This window comes from Meriones unguiculatus, chromosome 2 (genome assembly GCF_030254825.1).
Source record: "Meriones unguiculatus strain TT.TT164.6M chromosome 2, Bangor_MerUng_6.1, whole genome shotgun sequence".
Classification (NCBI taxonomy): domain Eukaryota; kingdom Metazoa; phylum Chordata; class Mammalia; order Rodentia; family Muridae; genus Meriones; species Meriones unguiculatus.
Genome location: NC_083350.1, coordinates 43,497,824 through 43,522,029, shown reverse-complemented (window position 1 = coordinate 43,522,029; position 24,206 = coordinate 43,497,824). Strand labels below are relative to the sequence as shown.

At 40.4% G+C, this 24,206-nt stretch overlaps 1 protein-coding gene across 2 annotated transcripts in view; it reads right to left on the bottom strand.

The window, feature by feature from the left end:
• Positions 1–14,172, bottom strand: part of Mcc (MCC regulator of WNT signaling pathway) — a 350,991-nt gene extending 336,819 nt beyond the window's left edge. For both annotated transcript variants that reach the window (XM_060377311.1, XM_060377312.1), the window contains exon 1: positions 14,017–14,172. In XM_060377311.1, the coding sequence (XP_060233294.1) occupies positions 14,017–14,141 (125 nt within the window). In that variant the 5' untranslated portion in view covers positions 14,142–14,172. The remainder of the gene's footprint in view (positions 1–14,016) is intronic.
• Between the last annotated feature and the right edge of the window lie 10,034 nt (positions 14,173–24,206).

The following is a 24,206-nucleotide window of genomic DNA, read 5'->3' as shown; positions in this document are numbered from 1 at the left end:
ATTTTGGGATTTGCAGTGAAAAGCAAATAACAGTCTACACTCCATGCCAAATCCCATTATTATTTATATTACTTTCGTTAAATAAGTTAGAGGAGACACTTTCAGTGAAATACTTCTATATTTGCAAATAAAAATACATACATATATACACACACACACACATCAAATTGACAAAAGTAAAGGAGTTGAAAGAGAAAGAAAATAAAACAAGAAAAATAAAAATAATTCAAATGGTTAGGAAGATAAGATTAGATAAGAGTGCTTTTTCTGTAACCATAAAGACTGGAGTTCACATCCCTAGTACTAAGGGATGTAATAAGCCAGACATGGCTATGTGTTCCTATAACCAGCACTGGGAGTCATGGACTTTACTACTTATTTTTATTTATGCATAAGTGTGGGGAGGTAGCCATGTGGACTTTACTACTTATTTTTATTTATGCATAAGTATGGGGAGGTAGCCATGGGAACCAGAAGAGAACATTGGATCCCCTAGAGATAAAATTACAAATGGTTGTGAGCCACCCAACATGGTGGCTATGAACTGAACTTGTGTCCTCTGGAAGAGCCATTTCTCCAGCCCTATTTCTGCTGTTTTGAATGACCTATCTTATTGGCAGATAATCTACCACATTACAAAATTGGAACTCAGATGGGGGACAATGCCCACTAACTCTTGAAGTCCATGGTTGTGGTTTCATTACAGACTAGTACACAGGTGCAGGTCTTAGATGATGCCTCCATTGTCAACTTTACCTTCGTGTGTCCTTTATTTGGAAGGCAACAATAAAGCTGGGCTTGATAACTGGTATTAACTTAACTTGATAATCTGCCTAATGCTAATGTTCTCAGTAAAAAGCACAACATCGGGTGATAAAGCATACCCCAAGGAATGATATAAATAACAACTGCCTGAACATGGCTATTTGGTGATGACTGTTAATGGCAAGGAGTCACTTAGCAGAAAGGGTTACATAATTGACTCAGCTTTAGTGAATCTTCCAGCTTAAAGGCACATTGAGTGCTCACCCAACTAAACTTTTTCTTTAGACTGACACATTGTTACATCTAAGACACTATTAGATAAGGCCTAACTCACCTAAAACACCCAGTTATCCTTGGCTATTAACCATACACACACACACACACACACACACACACACACACGAGAGAGAGAGAGAGAGAGAGAGAGAGAGAGAGAGAGAAAGAGAGAAAGAATGCTGTGGAATAGCTATTTCGAATTACCTTTCTCTCTCTCTCTCTCTCTCTCTCTCTCTCTCTCTCTCTCTTTCTTTCTAACAATTTCTTGTAACTGGACTCCAAATGGACTGTCAGCTCCAGCTGTCATCACTATGGCTTCACAGCAGTGAGCACACAACAGCAGCCAAAACTCTGGCCTTGCTCAGCAGAGGCATTCCTCTGTCTCTGAACCTCCTGTGGAAAGGCATTTAACTTCTCAGCTCAGGCAAGCCTGCCTGAAGAGGTTTTTCAGATGTCTTTCATTGTTTCCTGTGTCTGTCCAGTTCAGGTGGATGGAGGGTGACCGGAGGAAGTCCCCCAGAAGATCCCTGTGGTGAGGGTTCAGTAATTTCAGGGGACAGGGCCTTCAGGCTAGTTCAGTATTTACAAACCAATACTGACTTTTGTTTGATTATTTAAATGATTGTTAATAATATAACTTAAGAATGACTAAGCTAAGAATTTTTTAAGTACTCCTGAATTATCCATATTCCTCCTTATTAAAATCAGATGGCTGGAGCTGGAGAGATGGCTCAGTAGTGAAGAGCACTGCTGCTCTTGCAGAGGACCCAGTTTCTGCTTCCAGCATCCACATTGTTGCTCACAACCATCTGTAACTCCCGTTTCAGAGTATCTGATGCCCTCTCCTGGCTGCCATGGGTACTGCACACTTGTAGTACACATACTAACATATATAAAATAAAATAAGTAAATCTTAAAAAAAAAAAAAACTTTAAAAAAACAAATTGCAAGCCACCATTCGGTTGCTGGGAATTGAACTCTGAACCTCTAGGAAAAGCAGCCAGTGCTCTTAACCCCTGAGCCATCTCTCCAGACCTAGACACCCTACTCAGATGCCTAGCCCATGGGTAACTCAGTCTCCACATGGGTTCCCTAGTAAAGGGAGAAGGGACTGTCTCTGCTTTGATCACCTTCCCCTGGTGGGCACAGCCTTGCCAGGCCACAGAGGAAGGCAATGCAGCCAGTCCTGATGAGACCTGATAAGCTAGGGTCATATAGAGGGGGAGGAGAACCTCCCCTGTTGATGGACTAGGGGAGGGGCATAGGGGGAGAATAAAGAGGGAGAGTGAGACTGGGAGGAGATGAGTGAGGGGGACACAGCCAGGGTACAAAGTGAATAAATTGTAATAAATAATAAATAAAAATGAAAAGATCATCATCCTTAGTGAAGTAACCCAGAACCAGAAAGACACTAATGATATATTCTAATTTTCAAGTGGATATTAGCCATATAATATTGGATAACCATACTACAGTCTACATACCTAAATCAGCTAAGCAACCAGGAGGACCCTAGAGAGGGTGCTTAATTTTGATTGAGAATGACAAACAGGATAGACACTGGAAGTGGTGGAAGACAGGGAACAAGACAGGAGCCTACCATAGATGTTCTCTGAAAGGCTCCAACCAACAGGGGCTCAAAGCAGATGCAGAGACTCACAGGAAAACTTTTGGCAGAGGATAGGGAGTCTTATGAAAGATGGGGGAAAAAAAACCAAATTGCTTTGTTTGTTTTTGATTTCACCTAAGTTGTAAATTTGTCACAGAAGCAAGGCTTAAATGCAGAGAGGTGGTTTCATTGTTAATATCACTGTCTTAGTCAATGATAGTCATAACATAATTCTAAGCAAGACTACTTTAGCCAATAGTTTTAAAGGTTTTCATTGTGTGAACCCACTTCAAAAAAATAACCGATAGCAATAATTATGAGAAGTGAGTGTAAATCTCAAAGATATTCCTGCATCATCAGGAAGCTGGAGTGTTTAATATTTGCTTTAGAAGATAAACAATTTAAAGAATTCTAATAAATATGTATATAGTATATATTAGAATATAGTATATATTATATAGATACATATACACATACATATATGCATATGTTTATACTTATATATGTATATATACATATATACATACTTATATATATGCACATATATCCATATTCATACATATATACATATATATGTATATATACATATATCTGTATATATATACACACACATATATATACACATATATATGTGTATATATGTATGTATATCCTGACATTGAATTCATAATCTTCCTGCTTCAATTTCCCCAGTGCTGGGTTTTTAGCTAGATAGTGCCACCTCTGTGTGTGGTACATTGACTCTTGGTTGCTCTAAATGTTAGCTTCTGAGTGAGGCCTGCAAGATACACAGTTACGACACCACTTAGTTATAAATAGAGAGAATAAATCTTTTAATAATACCAAAGTACCAACGGTGGAGTAGAGTCTGATAGTATGTGCATCTCAAATACAAATGATGCAATTTCTGAATGAGGCACTCCAGTAAAAAATGTAACTGTGTAAGAGTTCAAGACGGTATAACAGGCACAAAGGGCTATTGATATATAGAGCCAGTCACTAGGAATTAGACAATGAGGACTTGAGGACTTGTTACACACAGAGAAAGGACATAGGGCTCTCTTAGCAAGGTTATATATAACTTCATGGTTATCTGCCAAGAATGACAAAACCAAAAGCCATATGCCCTGTTGAATAAGACCTCAGTTCCAGGGGTCTTCAACTGACCACAGGAATCTTCAATTCACCTAGATGAAAGGTTAGGAAGATGAAAGGGTTCTCACATTATAAAGTACAACTGGCATGTGTCAGAGTTATTGATTGATGGTCCATCATCCTAAGATCAGACAGCTTGCTTGAGAGGATATGGGCAAGAAGAGAGATCCCAAGAGGATGAGGGCTGGAGCTGAACATGCAGTGGAAATACAGAAGGCCTTTGGGAGCAGGGTCCCTCTCCCTTCCGCCCCCCCCATCTCTGTGTGTATGTGTGTGTATACATGAATGATATAAATAAAGGCTCAGGAAAAGAAATCTTTTGAGAATTAATTCTGTATTAACTGGCTCTACATTGACCTAAAAACAGTTTCATTCACGGTGATGGGGCCACAGCAATCCTTATTTGAGGAGATCATAAAGCAGAAGCACCTAGCAATCACATGCTACCTTAGGAATTTATTACTGCAGAAGTATTCTACATTTACACCCTAAGGTGGGCAAAGAGTCCCAAAGTGGACAGATGTGTCAAAGGAAAGTGGACAATTCAGACATTCCATTATAAAAAGCAGTCCCAGAATCACCATGGAACATACATAAATCCATATACACATACACCTACACAGGGGTTGAGGGGGAGACAGAGACAAAGATAGAGACAGAGACAGGGAGATAGAGAGGAGAAAGGGATGGAGGTGAGACACACACATACACACACACACACACAGAGGTATATGCCTAGGGCAAGGAATGGAGTTGGAATTTTTTGCTTTGTTCTCACAATATTCAAAGAAAGCTGAATACAGAAGTGACTGAAGCAACAGGCTAAATAGCAGCTTAGAAGAGTCCTACATATACCAAGCACTTATATCGAAACAGTTAAGATAGTTTTTTGGTGGTTTTTTTGTTTTTTGTTTTTGTTTGTTTTGTTTTTTTTTTTAAGGAAGGTACACTCCCCAAGTGTTTATAACTTATTTTTAGTTTTTTCTTACTGTCATAGCAGTTTTAAGAAACAACCTAGAAGAAGGGATTTTGCCATTGGCAATCCTGACAATCTACAGAAGCAGGGAAGCAGGTCAAGCCTGAGGCCCTAGCCCTATTCTCTGAGAACTGATCCCTCCAAGGAAGAGGCCAAAGGACATTTCTCTTTGGCCGTGACTATTTATGCTTTTATTAGCTGATATTTGGATTGATATCTCTTTTTCTGTAACTTCTCTTTTCAGCATTCTCTCCTTTCCTCCCAGTCACGCAGACGCACACAAATTTCTGGCCAACCAGAGAACTGAAATCCAAATACCTCTTCTCCACATGAGAAGCTACAGGAGGACTGTGTGAGCCTGCACAGCACTCGGCTTCCCTCCTGTTGCCCACAAGGAGCTTGCACTGCATCAACAGAGCTGCACGGGAATGGGTCATACATTGACCCATTGACAGGCTTCTATACAGCCTGTCAAATCCCTGCAGAACCCCTGGGACAAAGGCAGCCTGCTACCTTATATTTGGCTGTGGCTCAAATGTGGTATGTGAACACACAGAGCAGTTTCAACACCCAGGAAAGCTGGGTTAGAACTGGCTCTCACACTGAAGCTGCCGGATCAGACTGCAAACTGATAGTATCCCTGGTAACATCAAAGCACACCAGTGAAGGCCTGCATTTGCTTGCCTTCCAGAAAGAAGCTAAAAGCTTCTTACAAGCTTGTAAGAAAGCTTTCTTTCTTTCTTTCTTTCTTTCTTTCTTTCTTTCTTTCTTTCTTTCTTTCTTTCAGACATTGGCCATAGCCTAAGTGTGCTTTTTCTGGCACTTTGAACTTTATTATGATCTAAAATCCTCTCCCTGCCTTGTGGTGGGCCTCCATGCTAGTAACTCAAATGGCATGGCTTTTTCTTTCCACCATTTTCATCTACAAGCAGCTGATGAGATTTGCATATGGCCGTCCTTGTTTTTTGTTTTTGTTTTGTTTTTAGTTCTAATAAAGTTGTTTTTTTATTTGAGTCCATTGTTAAATTATTTTATTAACTAGACTAAGAAACCTGATTTCATTCTGTATCATCTGGCAGCCGTGTAGGGACCCCAAAATTTTTTGGTAACCGAAGTGTAAGTCCATTGTTTTGTTCAATGTTGACTTACCATCTCTCCATATACAAGGATGGTGTTCTGTGGTGTCAAAAATAACAAGACACTATTGCTATATTCGTGTATCTTACACTCTAGAAGGGGAAAAACACTTAAGTAGAAATTGAGACACTACAACTCAGTATTTGGTAAGTTCCTTCATCCTATAATTACATAAACTTGTATACTTTAAAATGTACTGTGAATATCCAATATGTATCAGAAGATAATCTATGAAAGGAAAGGTAAAAATGTTGGTTTGATAGTGTTCTTTGTACTTCATATAGTCTGAATGATGTGGGCAACTATCTATATGATTTTAAGAACTAGAAACAAAGCTAGGAGTAGGGCCTCCTCTATTTTGTAACCTCTTTTGGGGGGCCTAATTAAAGCAAATTCTAGCCTGAGGCCCAATGCTTTTGAGAACAATATTTGCTGTCTCCTCTAAGACTACTGAATAATAACTATGAGTAGAGAAAAGTATGGGCCCATCAAGCTTAATTCATGACCATATACCAAACAGCTATCCAATGGAGACTAACTAAAACAGTATGCCTTTCTGTAAGAATATGCTACGATGAAAATTCTGAGCTGGTATTGATAACTCATAAAGTCAAAATATTTCAGTTTTGAAAACATGATAGAAAATGTCCTAGAAGAAGATTAGAAGGCTTTATGTGTCTGATTAGGGACACATGAACATTTCATAGCAGGAAAACTGAATTCTGTTATTGTAGTATTTTGGATTAGATTTTTTTATTAAAAAAATGCACATGTATTTTTAAATATAAGTAATACAATATCTTCTAAATTGAATAAAAATGTCAATCTTCCTTTAAAAGTCTTAAGCATCTGAAGTGGCCATTACACAATAAAACATGTTTTGTTTAACTGACAGTAAGCGTCTTTACGCCAACCAGAGTGTGCACTTCTGCTTTGAGTGCAGGAAAAAAAGGAAACGTAACCGGGAATGAGCTGGCTGGTGCAGGAGTGTGGAAGGAGCTGGCCAGAGAGGAAGAGAGCCGTGGAAACTGAGTCCAGAGAAGACGAGAATGTGCTCGTTCAGTAGGCGGACGGGGAGAAGGGCGCCGCCAGAGGGGCTGGTGTGCTGAGCTTGGTGCTTGGAGCAGCCTGGCAGCACTGAAGGCTGGAGTGTGAGAGGAATGTGCAGGAGATAGTACAGTCACTGCACAGCAACAGGAAAAGACCTCCAATTAAATGCCCCAAGAAGGAGCCTGAACTTATCTGCAAAGAACAGGCAAAGGCTCAAGGATTTTAAGAGACGCCTGTTCAGTTTCATGTTACAGATAAACAACTCCAGTGTCAGTAGGGTAGCCCTAAAGGGGCAACCTAGAAGGTCAGCATAATAGCACAGTAGTAGCTGGTTAGAGAGACAAAGTTTAAGAAACCAAGGCTTGAACGTGGGGCACAAGCCCCACTATTTTCACCTTCTGCCTATGGTACATATGAAATCACCAGCCCGTTGTTTATAAGAGTGAATGCCTCACCAGCAATGCTCTCACAGCAGTTTTCATCTGTTTAGGACTATGAAGCAAATTCAGGTTAAGATACCTGTCTTTTTGCTTTCCCATCAGTAAGAGTCATCAATAATCAATGGCATGAGTTTGGTAATGGCTCATTTACATATTTAAACTGACATTTTGAAATGACAGTGAGAAGCTGGCAATTAACTTTTCTCTAAGGATATGCCCTTTCCCCTCCATATGGCTTTCACTTTGGGATAAAGATTTGAAGAGATTTTTGATTTACTAAGCAACAGAGACTCTCTCCAGCTGAGATGCTTATGCAATTTCATTTAGAATGCAAATGCCTGCACCAAGATTGTAAATGGCATTCCTGCCAATGCCAAGATGCCAATTAGAACATGGAGTTATCCTCACTATGTCGGGCTAGTAATTAAAAGTAAAGGTCTTGAAGGCTTTAGAAGAAAACAAGTTCTCTTGTGTTAGCTGGGAAACAGCTTAAGATATCTTTGCTCCTCAGTTGAAGACGGAGATATTAATGTCTGCTGTAAGGAACACACAAAGAGCAGTGACTCAACTCCAACTTCTGTAAACACACACCATTATTATACCACACTAACAAGAGGGAGGCCTATCCTAGTGCTAAGTGCTCAGTAGTCCACAAAACCTGTGGCTTTGTCATCAATAGCATGCTGTTTTCAAAGTGAAAAAATAAAAAAGAAGATGAGAAAGACGAGTCAGAGGGTAGCCAAGAGGAGTTAGATCCACAGGACCCACATGGCAGAAGGAGAGAAATGACTACTACAAATTGTTATCTGATCTTTCACACATTCACCATGGCACACACACGTGAGCACACACAGAAACAATAACCAACCACTTTTTAAAAATTGGATATATAGAGCCCACCCTATCAGAGAGAACCCATATCTGACATGCCCAAAGCATCTAAGAACCTGGAAAGTAAAGGGGCCATAGGCTCTGTGGGAAACTCACTACTATTATCCTGTTAAAGGAACATAGCAATAAAATGAGCCCTGGTGACATTGTTATAGCCATAGATGAGTGTGTCACTCAACCCTCATTGCAGTGGATGGGAATTAACAGAGACCCACAACTGGAAAATGTGTAGAAAGTAAGAGACTTTGGGGACTCAGCCCTGAGCAGGATGTGTTCATTAAACCCTCCTCCCAAGGCTCAGGAATCTATGAGGAAGAGGAAGCAGCAGAAAGGTTGTAAGAGCCCAGATGTGGTTGTTGAGGTCAAGGAAAACAGTGTCATCCAGACAAACAGGGCTGGAATATGAACTCACATATGAACTCACAGAGACCGTGAAAGAAGACATAAGGCCTGCACGGGCTCCACCCAGACAAAATCAGTACAAGTAGACAGCTGTGTTGAACAATGACTCACACATTAGAAAATTCATCCTATTCAAGTGTACAGTTCATTTTTCAGTATACTCACATGGTTGAATTTGCACACCAACTTGTGTAATTAGCCATCCTAAAAACACTACTTTCCTGTCCATGAATGTATGGTGATTTCTCAACTATCCAATCATTTTTAATGTACTAGAGGAATAACACAATATATAAGTCACTGTAAAAACAAATGATACTCCTGGGTGATGGTATCATGGATAATTTGGATTTTACTTTATTACATTTGTGTATTTTTCAAATTTTTGACAAGAATATCTTCCATGTATCAAAAGAAGTCATTTTAAAGGAAAACATCCTTTTACCAAATATATATATATACACTTAAAGTATTTTATAAAGATGAAAGGTGTTTGAAAATAAAATGCCCAGATGATTTTTCAATATACAAGAACTTACATACCACTGTTTACTCTTACTTCTTTCTTTATTGGCATTTGTTGAGTGTATGCTATACTATCACAAGCCATGGTAGGTATGAGGTTTAACAAAACACGGGTTTATTGCCTTCATGGAAGCCAGTGTAGATTAACAGCAACAGTCGAAATAGTAAATAATCATGCAGTTTACAAGGTGAAAAGAAAGTTTCAGAAAACAAAGTATGGTACTATAATAGAGAATACCAGTGGGGTACAGTGAACACATTTTAATAAAATAACTGTAGTTTCTTTTTAAAAGATTGTTGGAGGTTGGTCTAATGCTAATTACTGGCACTCAACATCTGGTTACTGCCCACTGGATACACCATCCTTGTTTGTGTAAACCTGCCTAAAACATTATAGCTGATTGGTTTATTAAATGGCCTATACCTGGGCAGGGCAGAATGGGGTAGGCATGGCTAAGTTTCTGCGCTTTTGAGGACAGAAGAATCATGAGAAAGAAGGGACAGAGGAACAGAAAGAGAGGAGGAAGGAAGACTCCATTATGGGTTAGTGTGGAGAAGAAACCACATGGGGCTGGAGAAAGGACTCTAATAACGTCCTGAAAAGGTCCTGATGAAGAATAAAAGCAAGCACCATGGGATTATGTATGGAAGGTAGACCAGACGAGGAGGATTAAGGCAGATGGCATTGGATTGGGGCTGGGAGATGGATGGTGAGGATATTGAGACAGTGTAAGAAAAATATCTGCCCAGCCCAAGGTAAATAAGGCAATTATAAACATAACAGGTGTCTGTGTCTTATTATTTGTGACAGCGAGTTAAATAATATTGCCATATAATCATAGGGCTAATAATAAACATTATATAGCCCACAGCCATTTTTTTTATTTACTACAACAAAAGATCAACCTTTTTTTTTGGGGGGGGGAGGTCTTTGCAATCCCATAACTAATAATAAAATAACAGAATTTTAAAATGGATCAGGCATTTCTCCAAAGAACATCTACAAATAGCTAATAGGCACACAATAAGATGTTCAACATCATTAGCCATTAGGAAAATGCAACTCAAAGCTACTGTGAGGTACCACTGTATACACAGCAGGGTGGCCATAGATAACTAGTGCCGGTAAAGATGCAGAGAAGTCAGAACTGTTTGTAGGGATGTGAAGTGATGCAGCTACTCCGAAAAGCTGCCTAACAGTTCTTCAAAAACTTAAACAGCATTTCCATGATACTCAGGAATGCTACTTCTAGAAACATAACTAGAAATAAAAGAGAATATGTGCACACAAGAATTTTTACATGAATATTCATGACAGCATTATTCACAGTAGTCAAAAGACAAAAACATTCAAATGTTTCCTCATCCAATGAACAAACAACATATGTTATATCCTTACAATGAAATATGATTCAGCCATAAGAAGGAATGAGCATTGATACATATTAAAACAGGAGGAACCTTGAAAGTGTTAGCTAACTGAAAGAAACATCACAATCACAAAAGAGCATATATACTTTCACTTATACTAAATATCCAGAAGATAGACATAGAATTGATTAGGATTTGCTAAGTTTTGGAGCAATGGAAACAATTGGGGAAACAAGAGCCAAAGAGAACAGGTTTTGGTTTGTTCAGCTTTATTGCACCAAAGTGTGAGTGGAGATCTAGGGTGAAGGTTAAAATACAAGTGTTATGTTTCAGATCTTTATCAAAGATATGCTCAAAGTAGGCAGCTTCGTGCCCTGGACAGATAGATGCCTGAGCTGATTGCAAATTCCTGATGCAAGCACAGGGACCTGAGCTTGGTTCTCTAGCACCAACTTCAACAGCAAGCTATTGAAGCAACATGTAGAATCCCAGGTTGTGGAGATACTAGGATCCCTGAATCTCATGGTCCTGACAGCTTTGTAAATTAATGAGTGCTAGGGTCAGTGAAAGACTCTGCCTCAAAAATAAACAGGAGGAGAGAGCTGCAGAATGCTGTGCCTTAAAGATGGAGCTGGTTTCTGCCTTCCACCTTCCCGATGGTGAGTGCTCTCTGTCACGAACAATTCCACATTTGGCTAAGGCTGAGGATCTGGCTTGCTTCCATGTATGTGGACCTATCTGCATTGCCCACGTGGCACGCCTGGGTTGGCTACCCAGAGGCTATTTAAGCTGTGGGCTGGCTTTCCCCAGGGTCCGAGGATTGTTCAAGGTTTCTGAATAAACTGCATTGAAAAAAAAAATAATAAACAGGAGGGGCCAGAGAAAAGGCTCGGGTGCTAAGAACATATACCCCTCTTCCAGAGGACGGCAGTTTAACTCCCAGCACCCATGTCAGGTTGCTCACAATTGTGTAACTCCAACTTTAGTAGAGATCTAACACCTCAGCTTCTGTGGGCACTTGAACTCATGTGCACGTACTCACACACAGACACTTATATAGATAAAAGTAATAAAATAAAAAGCTATAAAGTAAATAAGGTGGACAGGGATTAAACAAGAAACATTACGTCAACCTCTGGTTCCCATGTACATGAAAACACACATATGCATACAATGACATGAACAGCTACATATGCACACCACACACACACATACACACACACAGAGAGAGAAAGAGAGAGAGAGAGAGAGAGAGAGAGAGAGAGAAGCAGCTTCTCACTGCTTTTCATTGATGTGAAAAGACAAGACCTAGCTCCTACTACTTTCTGTAATATTATACGTGGAATCCAGAATTCACTGTTGTGAAACACAGGCTTAAGCCATTACAAAGCTAATAAAATGTACTAGAAGAGCGCCCACTGTGGTGTCACTGCACAACTCGGATTCTATACTGTTCCAGGATAGGAAGCTTAATAGTTTCATGGACCATCTCAGCTACTGAATGAGGGTGCTTCCACATCCCTTTGACAGTTTATAAGCTCCTTGTCAGAATCACCAATTCTGGGACTCTTCACTTAGCCAAATCATTCTCCTAACGGAGAAGACAAGGCCAAGAGAACTTTGATGGCATGAAGTCCCATCTTTTACCTCCCTGACATTCACCCTCACTACTTGCCAGACACTCCAGTTTAGGATAAGAGCTAGGTAGAGGCCTAGAGCCCACATAGTCAATGCGTGCCCATCCAATAGTACTGCTTGCTCTTAGTGACAGAACTCAGATTTTGTTCAGGGAGCATTGTTCCTCATCAAATTACAATTTCCCTCACACACTGTTGCAAATAGAGGTGGCAAAAAGTTTGTAATTTGAACACTAAGATATTTGGGTAAGTCTTGTTATAGTGATGTAGGCACGACATACTTCAACTCTCTTTTACATTGTCCTCTAGAACATGGGGGTGAAGCTGGAGCTAGGGCTGTGAGGTAACTATGGGTGCTCTATGTGAGGACGCGTGCGGAGAAAGAAAGAAGGAACGAAGCTGCACGCTGACAGCCCGGAGGCAATGTTAAGGTATCAGTGTAGAAACTCTAACTTTCATGTTTAATAAAAGGAGAAATTTTCAGTCTTCAAAACAAAGTCCTCAGATTTTGTTTAGAGAATCCATTCCTCTCTAGGTTAAATACATATATTATTGAAACTAAAACGAGCATTTATAGGGCTGAGTGTACTTCAGATAAAGCAATGTATTAATAGGCAAATTAGGAAAGGAAAGATAAGAATGTTGCTAATTTACTACATTCACTCTTGCTTGTGTGAAATTAAATTCCTTTTCATTTCAGCTTGAATGTAGATTGCTTTCATTATTATTACAATGAGAAAATGGCCTTTCACTTAGGCAAACCCACAAACCACAGACTAAAACAAACTTAAAAAATAACAACACTGAAATCAAGCTAATAACAAACAAAACCCAAAAAAAACCCTCTATCAGAATTATGCGCTGTTTTCATTTCAGAACAGAATTATTCCATATTTTGTTTCTAGTATTTCTCAATGAAACTTTGGAAAAATAATAAAAATTCATCAGGATTGATAGTTGAATAAAGTCTCAGGTAAATGATGATTTTTGTACCTGCCAAACTGTTGCAGGTTAAATGACCTATTTCAGAAAGCTTTTCAATAACTTAGGAAGTATTCCTTGCTTCTTGTTTCCTCTATGTAGGCAAGGACAAACAGCAAGCAACCTCAGATTTTCAGAGTGGATATTTAGCATCCCCAAGACGTAGCCTAAACAAACAGTATACAAAAGTTAGACTGCCTGTTTTGTTGAAGGCAATTCAGAATTCAGCGCTTACTTCTTCGTTCCCAGATGTCAATCTTTCATAAAAGCACACTGCAACTTTGCGATTGCGTACTTCATCTTTCGCTTCTAAGGCTTACAAGTTTGGGCAGTACTCATCATTTGGCCCAGTGCTATAGGCTAAAGCTGTACCACGGACCTGGGTCTGGAAGCGAACACTGTAATGGAGACTCGAGGCTCCTGCAGTGGCACACCTCCGAGTATTGAGGGGAGCAAGAAGTCTACATTCTAGACTCATTTTCAAACTCTAGTTTACTCCTGGTGACTTCCTGTACCCCAGGGCAGTATGTTCTCTCTCTGACTATTAAGTTTGGGATTCGTGTACTTTTTTCCTAAGCTGTTTTCGTGTGGGTGTCTGCCACTGACGGGGTCGCCCACCTGTCCACCACCGTGCGCTGGCGCCTGCGGTGTCTGAGCAGCCTCAGGGGTGCAGCGCCTCCTACCTGGGACTGACAGATACCTCCCGAAGGCAGCCAGAGCGGGCCCCAAGCCCGGAACCAGGCCAACTTTCCTTGAGAGCGGGGCTAGCAACTTGCTGGAGTTGGGTCGAGGGTCGCCTACCTGCTGATGTAGCCGTCGCCGTCACCGTCGCACGTCTGGAAGAGTCGCCGCATGCGCTCCTCCTCCCCCGTGCTGGACGTGTCGCTGCTGCCAGCGCTGCTGTTGCAGGCGCTCGCTGCCGCCATCGCGCACCCGCCCTGGGGAGGAACAGCCAGACCTGCACCGCTCACAACCGCTGACAGCCCCGAACTTGCCCGACGATGGAGCATGCCCAGTGGCCGCTGGGGTGCTCCCGGCCACCGAATCCACCTCTCCGGGTTTTGCCGGAGCTAGGAAGATGGGGTCCCTGAGTCGCTCAAGTGGCACCTAAGGAGCGAGGGTGGCTCTGGTAATCAGAGAGCCCGGGGTGCCTACCTGGACCCCAGAGAAGGCTCTGGGCTCCTGACACTTGTTCAGGCAGAAGGCGGGTGTTTTCCTGGCACTAGTGCGCAGAGTAGGGGATTTTTTTCTTCCCGCGGGAGTGAGTGGGTGGGTGGGTGGGTGGGAGGGAGTGAGGATTGGGGGAATAGGAGTGCCTTGTTGCAGGCTCAAAACCCTGAATGCGCTCCTACTTTCCAGAACATGCTGGATTCTGACTCCATCGCCTGGAATGAGACCCAGGAGGGCTGGCATTTTAATGTTTACATCTGACAAGCAACTCAACTCGGCCCATATCTGTCTTCCACTGGAGCAATCTGCTTGTCAGTGGGGCTATCTGCCCGTTGGGTTGGTTTCTGGGAACAGTGCTCTGCTGGCTGGCTGACTGCACTAGACTTTATCCCAACTGCTTTAACGACATCTGCAATGAACGTGTATCGTCTCACTTGATCCAGAAAATCCCTGCCTTTAGGATTAAGTTACCTGGTTATCTTGAAGGTAAAGGAGATAGTGCATAACGAAGGACACCTAGCTTCAGCTGCGAACTCGAGGCATACTAATCCTGATTTGCAGGCAGGACTCCTGTGGTACTGAGACTTAGCCCAGGTTCCAAGCCTGTGTCAGCACAGAGACAAGCCTGGGCAATCATGGCTTCAGATGAGGAGCCCTTAAACACCACACTAACCTATCATAGCAAAAGGCAAAGGAACCACAATGAAACAATTTGTGGTTTAGAGAAGAATTCATTATTCTCTTTCAGGCGTTCTGTCAGAGGTGTGTACAGTCCTGTGGTGGTTTAAAAACATGTCCACAGATACTTTGGTGCCCGTCTCACCAGAAGGTGGAGTATGCTGTCTCCTCTTGAACCTGGCCGGGACTTTTAACTGCCTTGACTTCTGAAGCTAGCTTTAAAATGGCCCTCTTTTGGGACAAGAACCTTGGATGCTACAATCTGCTCTGAAAGAAGTTTGGCTACCAGAAGCTGCTGTGCTGGAGAATACATGCAAAGAAAACTGCAAAAACAAAAGAGATGTCACACAGCCTCCAGCTGTCTGAGCCTTCTCTGACCTGGAGCCAGACATGAGGGAGGTATGATGCTTTCTCTAAATATTGCAAATCCATAAGCAAACCAGAGCCTAGCAGAGCTCAGCCAATACCCCAGAGCTCCAATGATAACCATAAAAGGGCTGCTGGGGTTTTAAATCACTGAAGTTCAGGGTGATGTGTTTGTTCAGCACTAGGTTGTTAGAGCAAGTCCATCTATCTTGGGACTGTTTACAGAGTCAGCAGGAAAGGGTCTTTGCTCTTTTTCTCTTTTATTTTATCCCATTTGTCTATTCCTACTTTAGTTCTTTTCAGTTCTGAGCATTTCAGGTATTTTGGAGCACTTGTAACCTGACAATGGATGTGTTAGAAATGAGTCTAGGTTCGCAAATAAGTAACCATATGATCCAAAACTTGAGCAAGGCAGAGTTCTGCTTCTGGACTGAACAGATGGCTCAGTGGCTGAGAGGACTTGCTGTTCTTGCAGAGGACTCAAGTTTGTTTCTAAGCATGGACATGGCAGCTTGCAACCATTCTCAAATGCAGTTCCAGGGTATCTAGTTCCTTCGTCTGGCTTCTGTGGGCACCAACCATGCACACAATGCATGTTGATAACGTGTAAGTAAAACACTCAAACTTACAAGCAAAAAACAAATCTTTTAAAAAGTTTTGCCTCTGCAAAAGGGTGTAGGCCCAAACAGCAAAGGGGTCCTGTGCATCACTATCAGTGGTCAGAACTTGGCCTCAATACATCAGCACAGCTGATAATCAAAGGACAACTTTTGAGAATCGGGGCAGCCAGATGGTATTTAAAGATGTCTCTTTCTTTGTCTCATTTAACACTTTGATAATAAAGACAGCACATTTCACTAATATGGAATGTATCTTTAGAAAAAATTTGCAAACATACTCAATAATATTTGCCTAAAAGGTGCTACCAACATCAGCAATATTTCTAGTGCAAGCCCATGCTTATACTGTATAAAATTAAACATTCTAATGTTTCTACTTTCATAGAATAAAACATTTGCTATCAAAACAGTTGTTATTTGCCCTTGTATTAATTTGGGTTTTTATAGCTGTGAAAAGACACCATGACCAAGGCAACTCTTACAAAGGAAAACATTTAATTTGGTGCTGGCCTACAGTTTCAGAGGTTTAGTTCATGATCAGCGTGGTGGGGAGCATGGCAGGGTGCAGGCAGACATGATGCTGGAAAAGCTGAATGTTCGACATGTTGGTTTGCACGCAGCAGCAGGAGACTGTGTGCCACACGGGGCATAGCTTGAGCATAGGAGATCTCAAAGCCCACCCCCACAGTGACACACTTCCTCAGCAAGGCCACACCTCTTAATAACGCCACTCCCTGTGGGCCAAGCATTCAAGCACAGGAGTCTATGGGGGCCACACACACCTATTCAAACCACCACGGCCCTCAAACCCACTGTGATGTGTTTTGAGATTTAGAAGAATTTTTTCCTAAGTTTAAAAACATATAAAGGGGCCTGGAAACCCAAAGATTTTTCTAAGACTTGAGTGGGATTTTCTATAACTCCATGTCTACAGAAAGTAGAGATTTAAATATAAACTAATATTTCTAAGACAATAATGTTTTTCTTGTTAGAGAATCTGTACATTAGCTCTTGAGATTTACATTTAAATATTTTTGGATTAAATCTGAATACTCTGAAAAACAATCTTGACAAATTTTCTAAATGCCATTTCCCCATGCTTGGGTAACTTATAAATGGCTAAACAAACAGGTTCAACTTTTCAGAGAAGAATTTGTTTCCGAGTTGATATAAAGCATGTGAGATTTACACTGAAAAGTTATGGGAGAAGATGGTATTTGCAAGATTCTGAAATGGAGATGCCATATATATATAAAGATGATAGATATAAGGTAGGAACTTGGAATGGGAGCACTAGCCATGGTGATAACTCTAACAGTGCTGTTCATGTCATAATTCCAAAGGCTCTATGTATTTATCTGACATCAGTGCATAGCTCAAATTCCTATTCTTTCTCTGGTTTTGTTTTTATTCTTAGATTCTTCTGGATTCTCATATTTATGTAGTGCATTTCAGTGTACCTTATTATACGCATGGCAAGATACATGGTCTCATTCATCTAAAGTCACCAGTTAAAGGAAGCAAGCAAAGCACTTTGAAGACCTAATTATGACCTGCTCATGCTTCCAGACTCTTAAACACATTAGGACTACATACTCCCTGGAGTCAGCTTCCCACCTTCTCTTCACAGTGTTTTTTATAAACCCTGCTAAATCCCCATTCTCTTCCAGAAGTCACTTCATTCTTCCTGAGCTTTCTTAGCCTGAAGCACAAAGTTTGTAAAGAAGAATCTTATGGTGAAATTGTGAGCTGTCTCCCTGCCTCCCTTACCCCTTAGTGTTACTTGTTATTAAATGAGGCTGCAAACTTCTGAGAGAAAATCCCGAGGCAAAGTTAAAGAAACTAAATCAGCTTTTATGGAGTTCTTTTTTTTTTCTTTTTTTTTTTTAATTTTATTTTTTTTTATCAGTTACATTTTATTAACTCTGTATCCCAGCCGTGTCCTGATCCCTCATTCCCTCCCAGTCCCTCCCTCCCTCCCTCCCTCATCTCCACCGTGCCCCTTTCCAAGTCCACTGATGGGGGGGACCTCCTCCCCATTCATCTGATCCTGTTTTATCAGGTATCTTCAGGACTGGCTGCAAAGCCCTCCTCTGTGGCCTAACAGGACTGCTCCTCCCTTCGGGGGTGGGGAGACCAAAGAGCCAGTCATCGATTATGGAGTTCTTATTACAAATGACTGACAGCCTTCGAAGCTTCCTTAATGCTAGGTAGTGGAATATTCTTTTACCATCTTTTTAGACAGTTTTTAAAACACTTTTCCATTATGTGGGAGGTAGAAGATATTACACAATCCAAATAGGCTATATAAGTGTTTTTGGCCAGTAAAGAAAGCAGCTGGAGTTGAGCTCATAACCACCAGTCAAAATCAAGGCAGAGTTTCAGGTACAAGACACCTTTAGTTTCTTGAGTTCTCCAACCTATGTGGAAAAGCATAGAAAGCAGGATGAGGTAAAGAGAGGAGCTGTACTATGGTGTAAGCCTAAGAGCACCCATTCCTGAGAATTAGCATATCTGCCAATTAGCAACTCTGATTCTATCTGCAATTTTGCCACATGGACATTTTAATAGATTCCAGGAATTAGGATGGAGATGCTGAGATTGCACCGATCTGTCCAGTCTACCAGGTTGTCCTTCCCTGACACAGAATGGTTAGGCCTTTACAAAACTGATGCCTCAACTGATCACTTGCCAGAGATCCCTGAAACAGCATATTTACAGTGCAGGAAGGGTGTCTTCGTAGCATGGTGACTTTCCCAAGGAGGGAAAGGCAAACGGACCTCCTGACAGCACTCCTAGCAGCCAAAACACAAGTCCTTTCCTCAAGGAAGAGCATTTAGTTCTTCTTAGTGCATCTCCCTAGAGTCTACCCATAAGCCATGTGGGTCCACTTCAGATTGGGGTAGAAATATTCCTGGATTTTGTGAAGCTTTTCTTTCCCTGAAGGATTATTTCTTTTACATTAAAAATGTACTTTTGTTTCATATGGATGTATGTCTGCATGTATGTGTGTGTACTATGTGTCCACAGAGAGCAGAAGAGGGAATCGCAGTTTCTAGAAGTGGGGTTACGGATGGGTGAGAGCTGATGCATGCGTTCTCAGAACTGATTTCAGGTTCCCTGTAAGAACCACAGGAATCTTAACCACTGAGGCATCTCCCTAACTCCTACTACTTTTTAAAAATGTTGAATTGGTGCGCCCAAGATTCTTCTATGATAAGCATGTGCTCTGCCTACCATGACACTATACTCCAAACCCTTCTTGTAGAATCTTTAAAGAGGAAGTTTCGTGAGAGAAGAATTTTAGTCTTTATCATGACTGCAGATCTTTGGGTCCCACCTGATACTCATTGTTTCCCTCCTACACTAATGGGTCTTGAGTCACCTCACTCCCAGAGAGCTGACTCAGGCTACTTGGCAATTGGCACAGCCAAACTCTGCATACATCACACACACATACACACACACACACACACACACACACACACACACGTACACACACTCATCATACATATACAAAAATGCATACATCATCATATAAATATCATATATATTTGCATACATCATAGTACATACATTACCTGCATGCACCACGAACAAATACCCCTATTCTAGCAATGCATGTAGAAGCCTATTAGCAACCTAGACCCCCTGCCCACATACATACATTGAGCTGCATGTACACTAAACATCAAACAATAAATGTTTCTTCTCTCATTGACAACCATCAAAAAACTCCCCTTGGTTGACAATTTTGAATTCAAATAGTTTTCAAAATATATCCTGCCTAGACTGATTTGGGGTACATGTCTGTAAAACAGAGTTTCTATCACTTATTTCAAGGGATTTTGTAAATTATTTTATAAACCACAATAGCATTACTGGAAAGAGCCTAGTCAAATTTATATATGGAAACTAGACCTGTTTGTGTATTCCATTTTCAGGACTTTTATTGTTTGAATCAGATATTATCAGGCGCTCTCTTTTGAAGTGTTTTCTGTTCTTTTAAAACTTAACGTGTGCGGGCATTTTGCCTACATGTATCAAAAGAGGGTGCTCTCTGGAATTAGAGTATTGTGGCTTGAATGAAATGTTTCCATAGTCTCAGGCGTATAAACATGTCCCCAATTCATAGCACTGTTTGGGTAAGTTTAGGAGGTGTGCCGTTGTTGGAAGAAGTGTGTCGCTGGACATGGATCTTGAGGTTTCAAAGCCTGGTACCATCTCTAGTGTGTTCTGTTTGCTTCATTTTGCAGAACAAGATGTGGTTCCTCAATTTTCTCTTCCTACCGCCATGCCTTCATTCTGATTTCATGGACTCTAACTCTCTGGAACTGTAAGTTCAAATAATTTTATCTACAAGTTTCCTTGGTCATGGTGTTTTATCACAGCAGTAGAAAAGTAACAAATAAAAGGTATTACAAATACTTGTTAGCCATCATGTGGGTGCTGGGAATCAAACCCAGGACCTCTTCAAGAGCAACAGTGCTTTGAAAGCAGCCAACTTTCTTCTTCTGCAGCAAACACCGTAGGGGACACTTGGAGTGGGCTGAATGTGCATGGATACACATCAGCACCACTTTAGTGCTCTACAGACCTCTCCATCTCTACTCTGTTGTGTTTGGCTAGCTGTGAATTACCTGGCAGATGGTTGATGTTAGCTGAGTTTAAATCATCCCTAGCTAAGTAGTATATCTTGTAAGGAGCCTAGGATGTAACCATACTCGGTGAAGGACCAAGCTCATTCCAGGGAAGGAAATCATGAAAAGACCTCTGCTCCAACATCACATGCAAAGCCCAAGCAGCAGTTTTCCCATTTTGTACATGGTGCTTTCTCTTACACAGAACCATTTTGCATAGAAAGTTTTTCATGTGTGATTTTCCCTATTCCTTCCTCCCTTTAATGTGTATCTCTTTAATGCCACATCACATTAAAAAGAAAAGCAAATAAAAGGGGAAAAAAAAGCAAGAACTCCTAAAGGAAGAGATAGCCTTATTTTTCTCCTCAGCCTTCACTTGAAGGAGATGACAAGTACTGCTATGCCTTTCCTACCAAGTTGGATTCATTTTTGGGGCTGGGTTTTTAGTGTTCAGAATACAGTTTAAGGGTAATTTATATTTTTAATTACATTCTGTAAAAGAATTATTTCAGTGCTTAAGTGCAAAATATAAGAGACCATGTCTGTAAGCATTTTTTTTATCTGTGTGGAATACACTAGTTTTTGCTATTTTGAATGATGATTAGGTTTTCTATGACATGGTAGTGCATAAGAAAAAGAAGAAGAACATGAACTAGTTTACAGCATCTTCTGCATAATATAGTTTTATAGTGTTAAATATGTATTGCTTTATCAAATTGTGGATATCCTGATTTTTAAAATTTATTTATTTATTTTACAGTTACTGCTAAAATAGTGAACGGAAGCTCTAGTGAAAATTAATGATGTAAAAAGGGATTGCAGGCAAAAGACAGCTTTCTACTACCACCTTGTGGCTGATTTATTAATGTGTAACTTTAGGTTAATTGCTACAGAGAATAGTTGGTAAAAATTCATGTAAATCAATAACATATACATTTGATGTGTCTATCATTATACATGTATCAAATGATAGAGTTAGAGGTGGTTTTACAGTTAATTCAACATTGGACAATGAGAAAAACTTAGTCAGATTTAAATAGATTTTAATTGACTTAATCTGAGATTATTTCAGGGTCGTTTAGCTGTAACTTTGCATCTACCTTCTAGAGGAGTTATGACCTTCAAGGCATTAGATAGTGCGTTTCTGAATCTTTGCTGTCTGTTTCAGTCAATGTTAAGTCACTCATTGCTTATTCCCATCTACAAGACTCATTCCAGCCCTGGTATCTGCCTCTGCCAATTCTAGACCCCTCTACTGATATTTACCACAATGAGTCCCACTTGTCTCCACATATCCTATCACTATTCTTTCTACTACTCTACTTAGGAGACCATCTGTTTCAGTCCATTTCCTATTCCTACTACATGACAGAAAAACTGGGTACATTATAAAGAAAAGAGATTTCTTTTGGCTCAAAGGTATGGTCTAGGGCCAAGGGACCAAATTTAGGTAGGGTATTCTACATAGCTGAGTCCTTAGGCAATGGAGATAATCACATGGCAATAAACAGAGAATCCACATGTATGCTCAATTCTCCCCCTACCTTATTGTGGTTAGAATGAAAACAAAACAAAACAAAACAAAACAAAACAAAACGTCCCCCTAGGCTCATGTATTTGAAAACTTGGTTCCCAGGTGGTAGCACTGTTTGGGAAATTATCAAACCTTTAGGAGGAGCTTTGTTAGAGGAAGTGCATCACTGGGTGTAGTCTTTGAGGGATTATAGCATTGCCACCACTTCCTTCTCTGTCTTCCTCTCCTTCCTGTATGTGGTTGACATGTGACCTCTCAGTTTTCTGCTCCTGCCATTATGGCTATCTAACACATACCCAAACCATAACAGCAGCATTTTCTTATAGGCTCTACTTTGACTTTGTGACTTCCAAGTCATCCAAAATTTTTGGTGTTGTTGTGTTGCTGATATATCAGGATCCTTTTTTTAGTAACTCACTTACTTACTAGTATGTGATCTTTCTCCTTCGAGTTTTAGGGAGCCAAAACCAACTTATGACAACAATTCTTGAAATAAAAGACCCCAAATGACCTATCTAAACAAGAAGGTGTGTGGGAGTAGAAAATGTGGTGATAAAGAGACAAAGGGTGGAAGGAAACAGCTGTACCAGCAGTAACAGAAGCAGAGTGGTTTCATCTTAAGAATCCATTACTAAAACAGGCTAATTTCATAGACAGACAAGAATCCTCTGGAGTACTTACAGAAATTTCTGCTATAGCATGCTGGTAGATCACGAGTTGTTTGTAAGTCAAAGTGTTGATACCACCATTGCTTAGGCAGCTAAACAGAAACTGGAGCTGTTCCAGTCAGTTTTCTTGGTTCAGTTGATTCTGGACAAAATAACCATTATCTGTATCTCTCTATAATTGTCAGAGCATATTAATTTTTAAATACAAGATTTAATGAAGTATTGTCTGGCCTCAAACTCTTTATGTAGCTGAAGATGGTCTTGAACTCTTGATTCTCCTGTCTTCCAGTGCTGGAATTTCAGGCATGTCCACTGCCCAGAGTAAAAAACTATTGTTGTATAACAAATGAAACCTAAAACTTATTGCTCAGTGCAACATGCATTTTATTTGTTCATGAATTCTGTAGGAAAAAACTTGGGATGTGTGGTAAGGTGAGCCTTTTGATCTTTCTTTGGGTCATACATGTGGCTGCAGGGCCCCTTCCTCTCTCTGCAATTTGTTGGAGGCTATATTTTTCCAATATATTTTCTTTTACATATCTAACCATTGATGTTGACTAATGGTATGTCTATAAGCCTTTGCAGGCTAGCCTCAGCTTCTTTACATGGTGGAAACAGAATGCCTCACAGTAAATGTAAGTATGAATGCACAAAATATCATTTAAACCTCCATTCATTGATGTCATGATGGTGAAAGGTAAGTTCATAGCTGAAGGACAGAGTCACTGTAAGTATAAAGTATATGAGTACAATGAAGTGTGATTCATCAGAAATTCTTAAAGCAATTGCCACAGTGCTATAAACAAACATTCCCAACAATCTCAGTGGCTCCCACAATCAAGTATTATTTCTTACTCATATCAAACCAGGTTGTTAAGAAGACTCTATCATAATCATCATGGAAGCCAAGACATTTCTATATAGTATATTTATCATTGTCTAAGAACTTCCAGCAGACCAGGAAAGCAGAAAATGGAGGAATGATGGAAGGGCTTAGACAAAGCCCAGAAGCAGTGTATATTACTCCAAGCAATATTCCAATGGATAGCACTTAGCCATGTGGCTTACAGAGAACTTCAAGAGAGCAGGCATTAATATAATGTTTAAAAGACAATGAATGCACTCATTAGTGAGCACTGCAATTTTTTTTACATGATTCATAATGCCAAATTAAAATAAAAACATGTTTTAAACTAAGTTCCTGTACCAGAATGCAGTAAATCAGAAAGATAACCAGATGAAGTTATATGCCACCAAAGTGAAACTAAGTTGTCCTCTGGTTTTCTGAAAAATTATGAGAGAGGGAGAAAAAGTG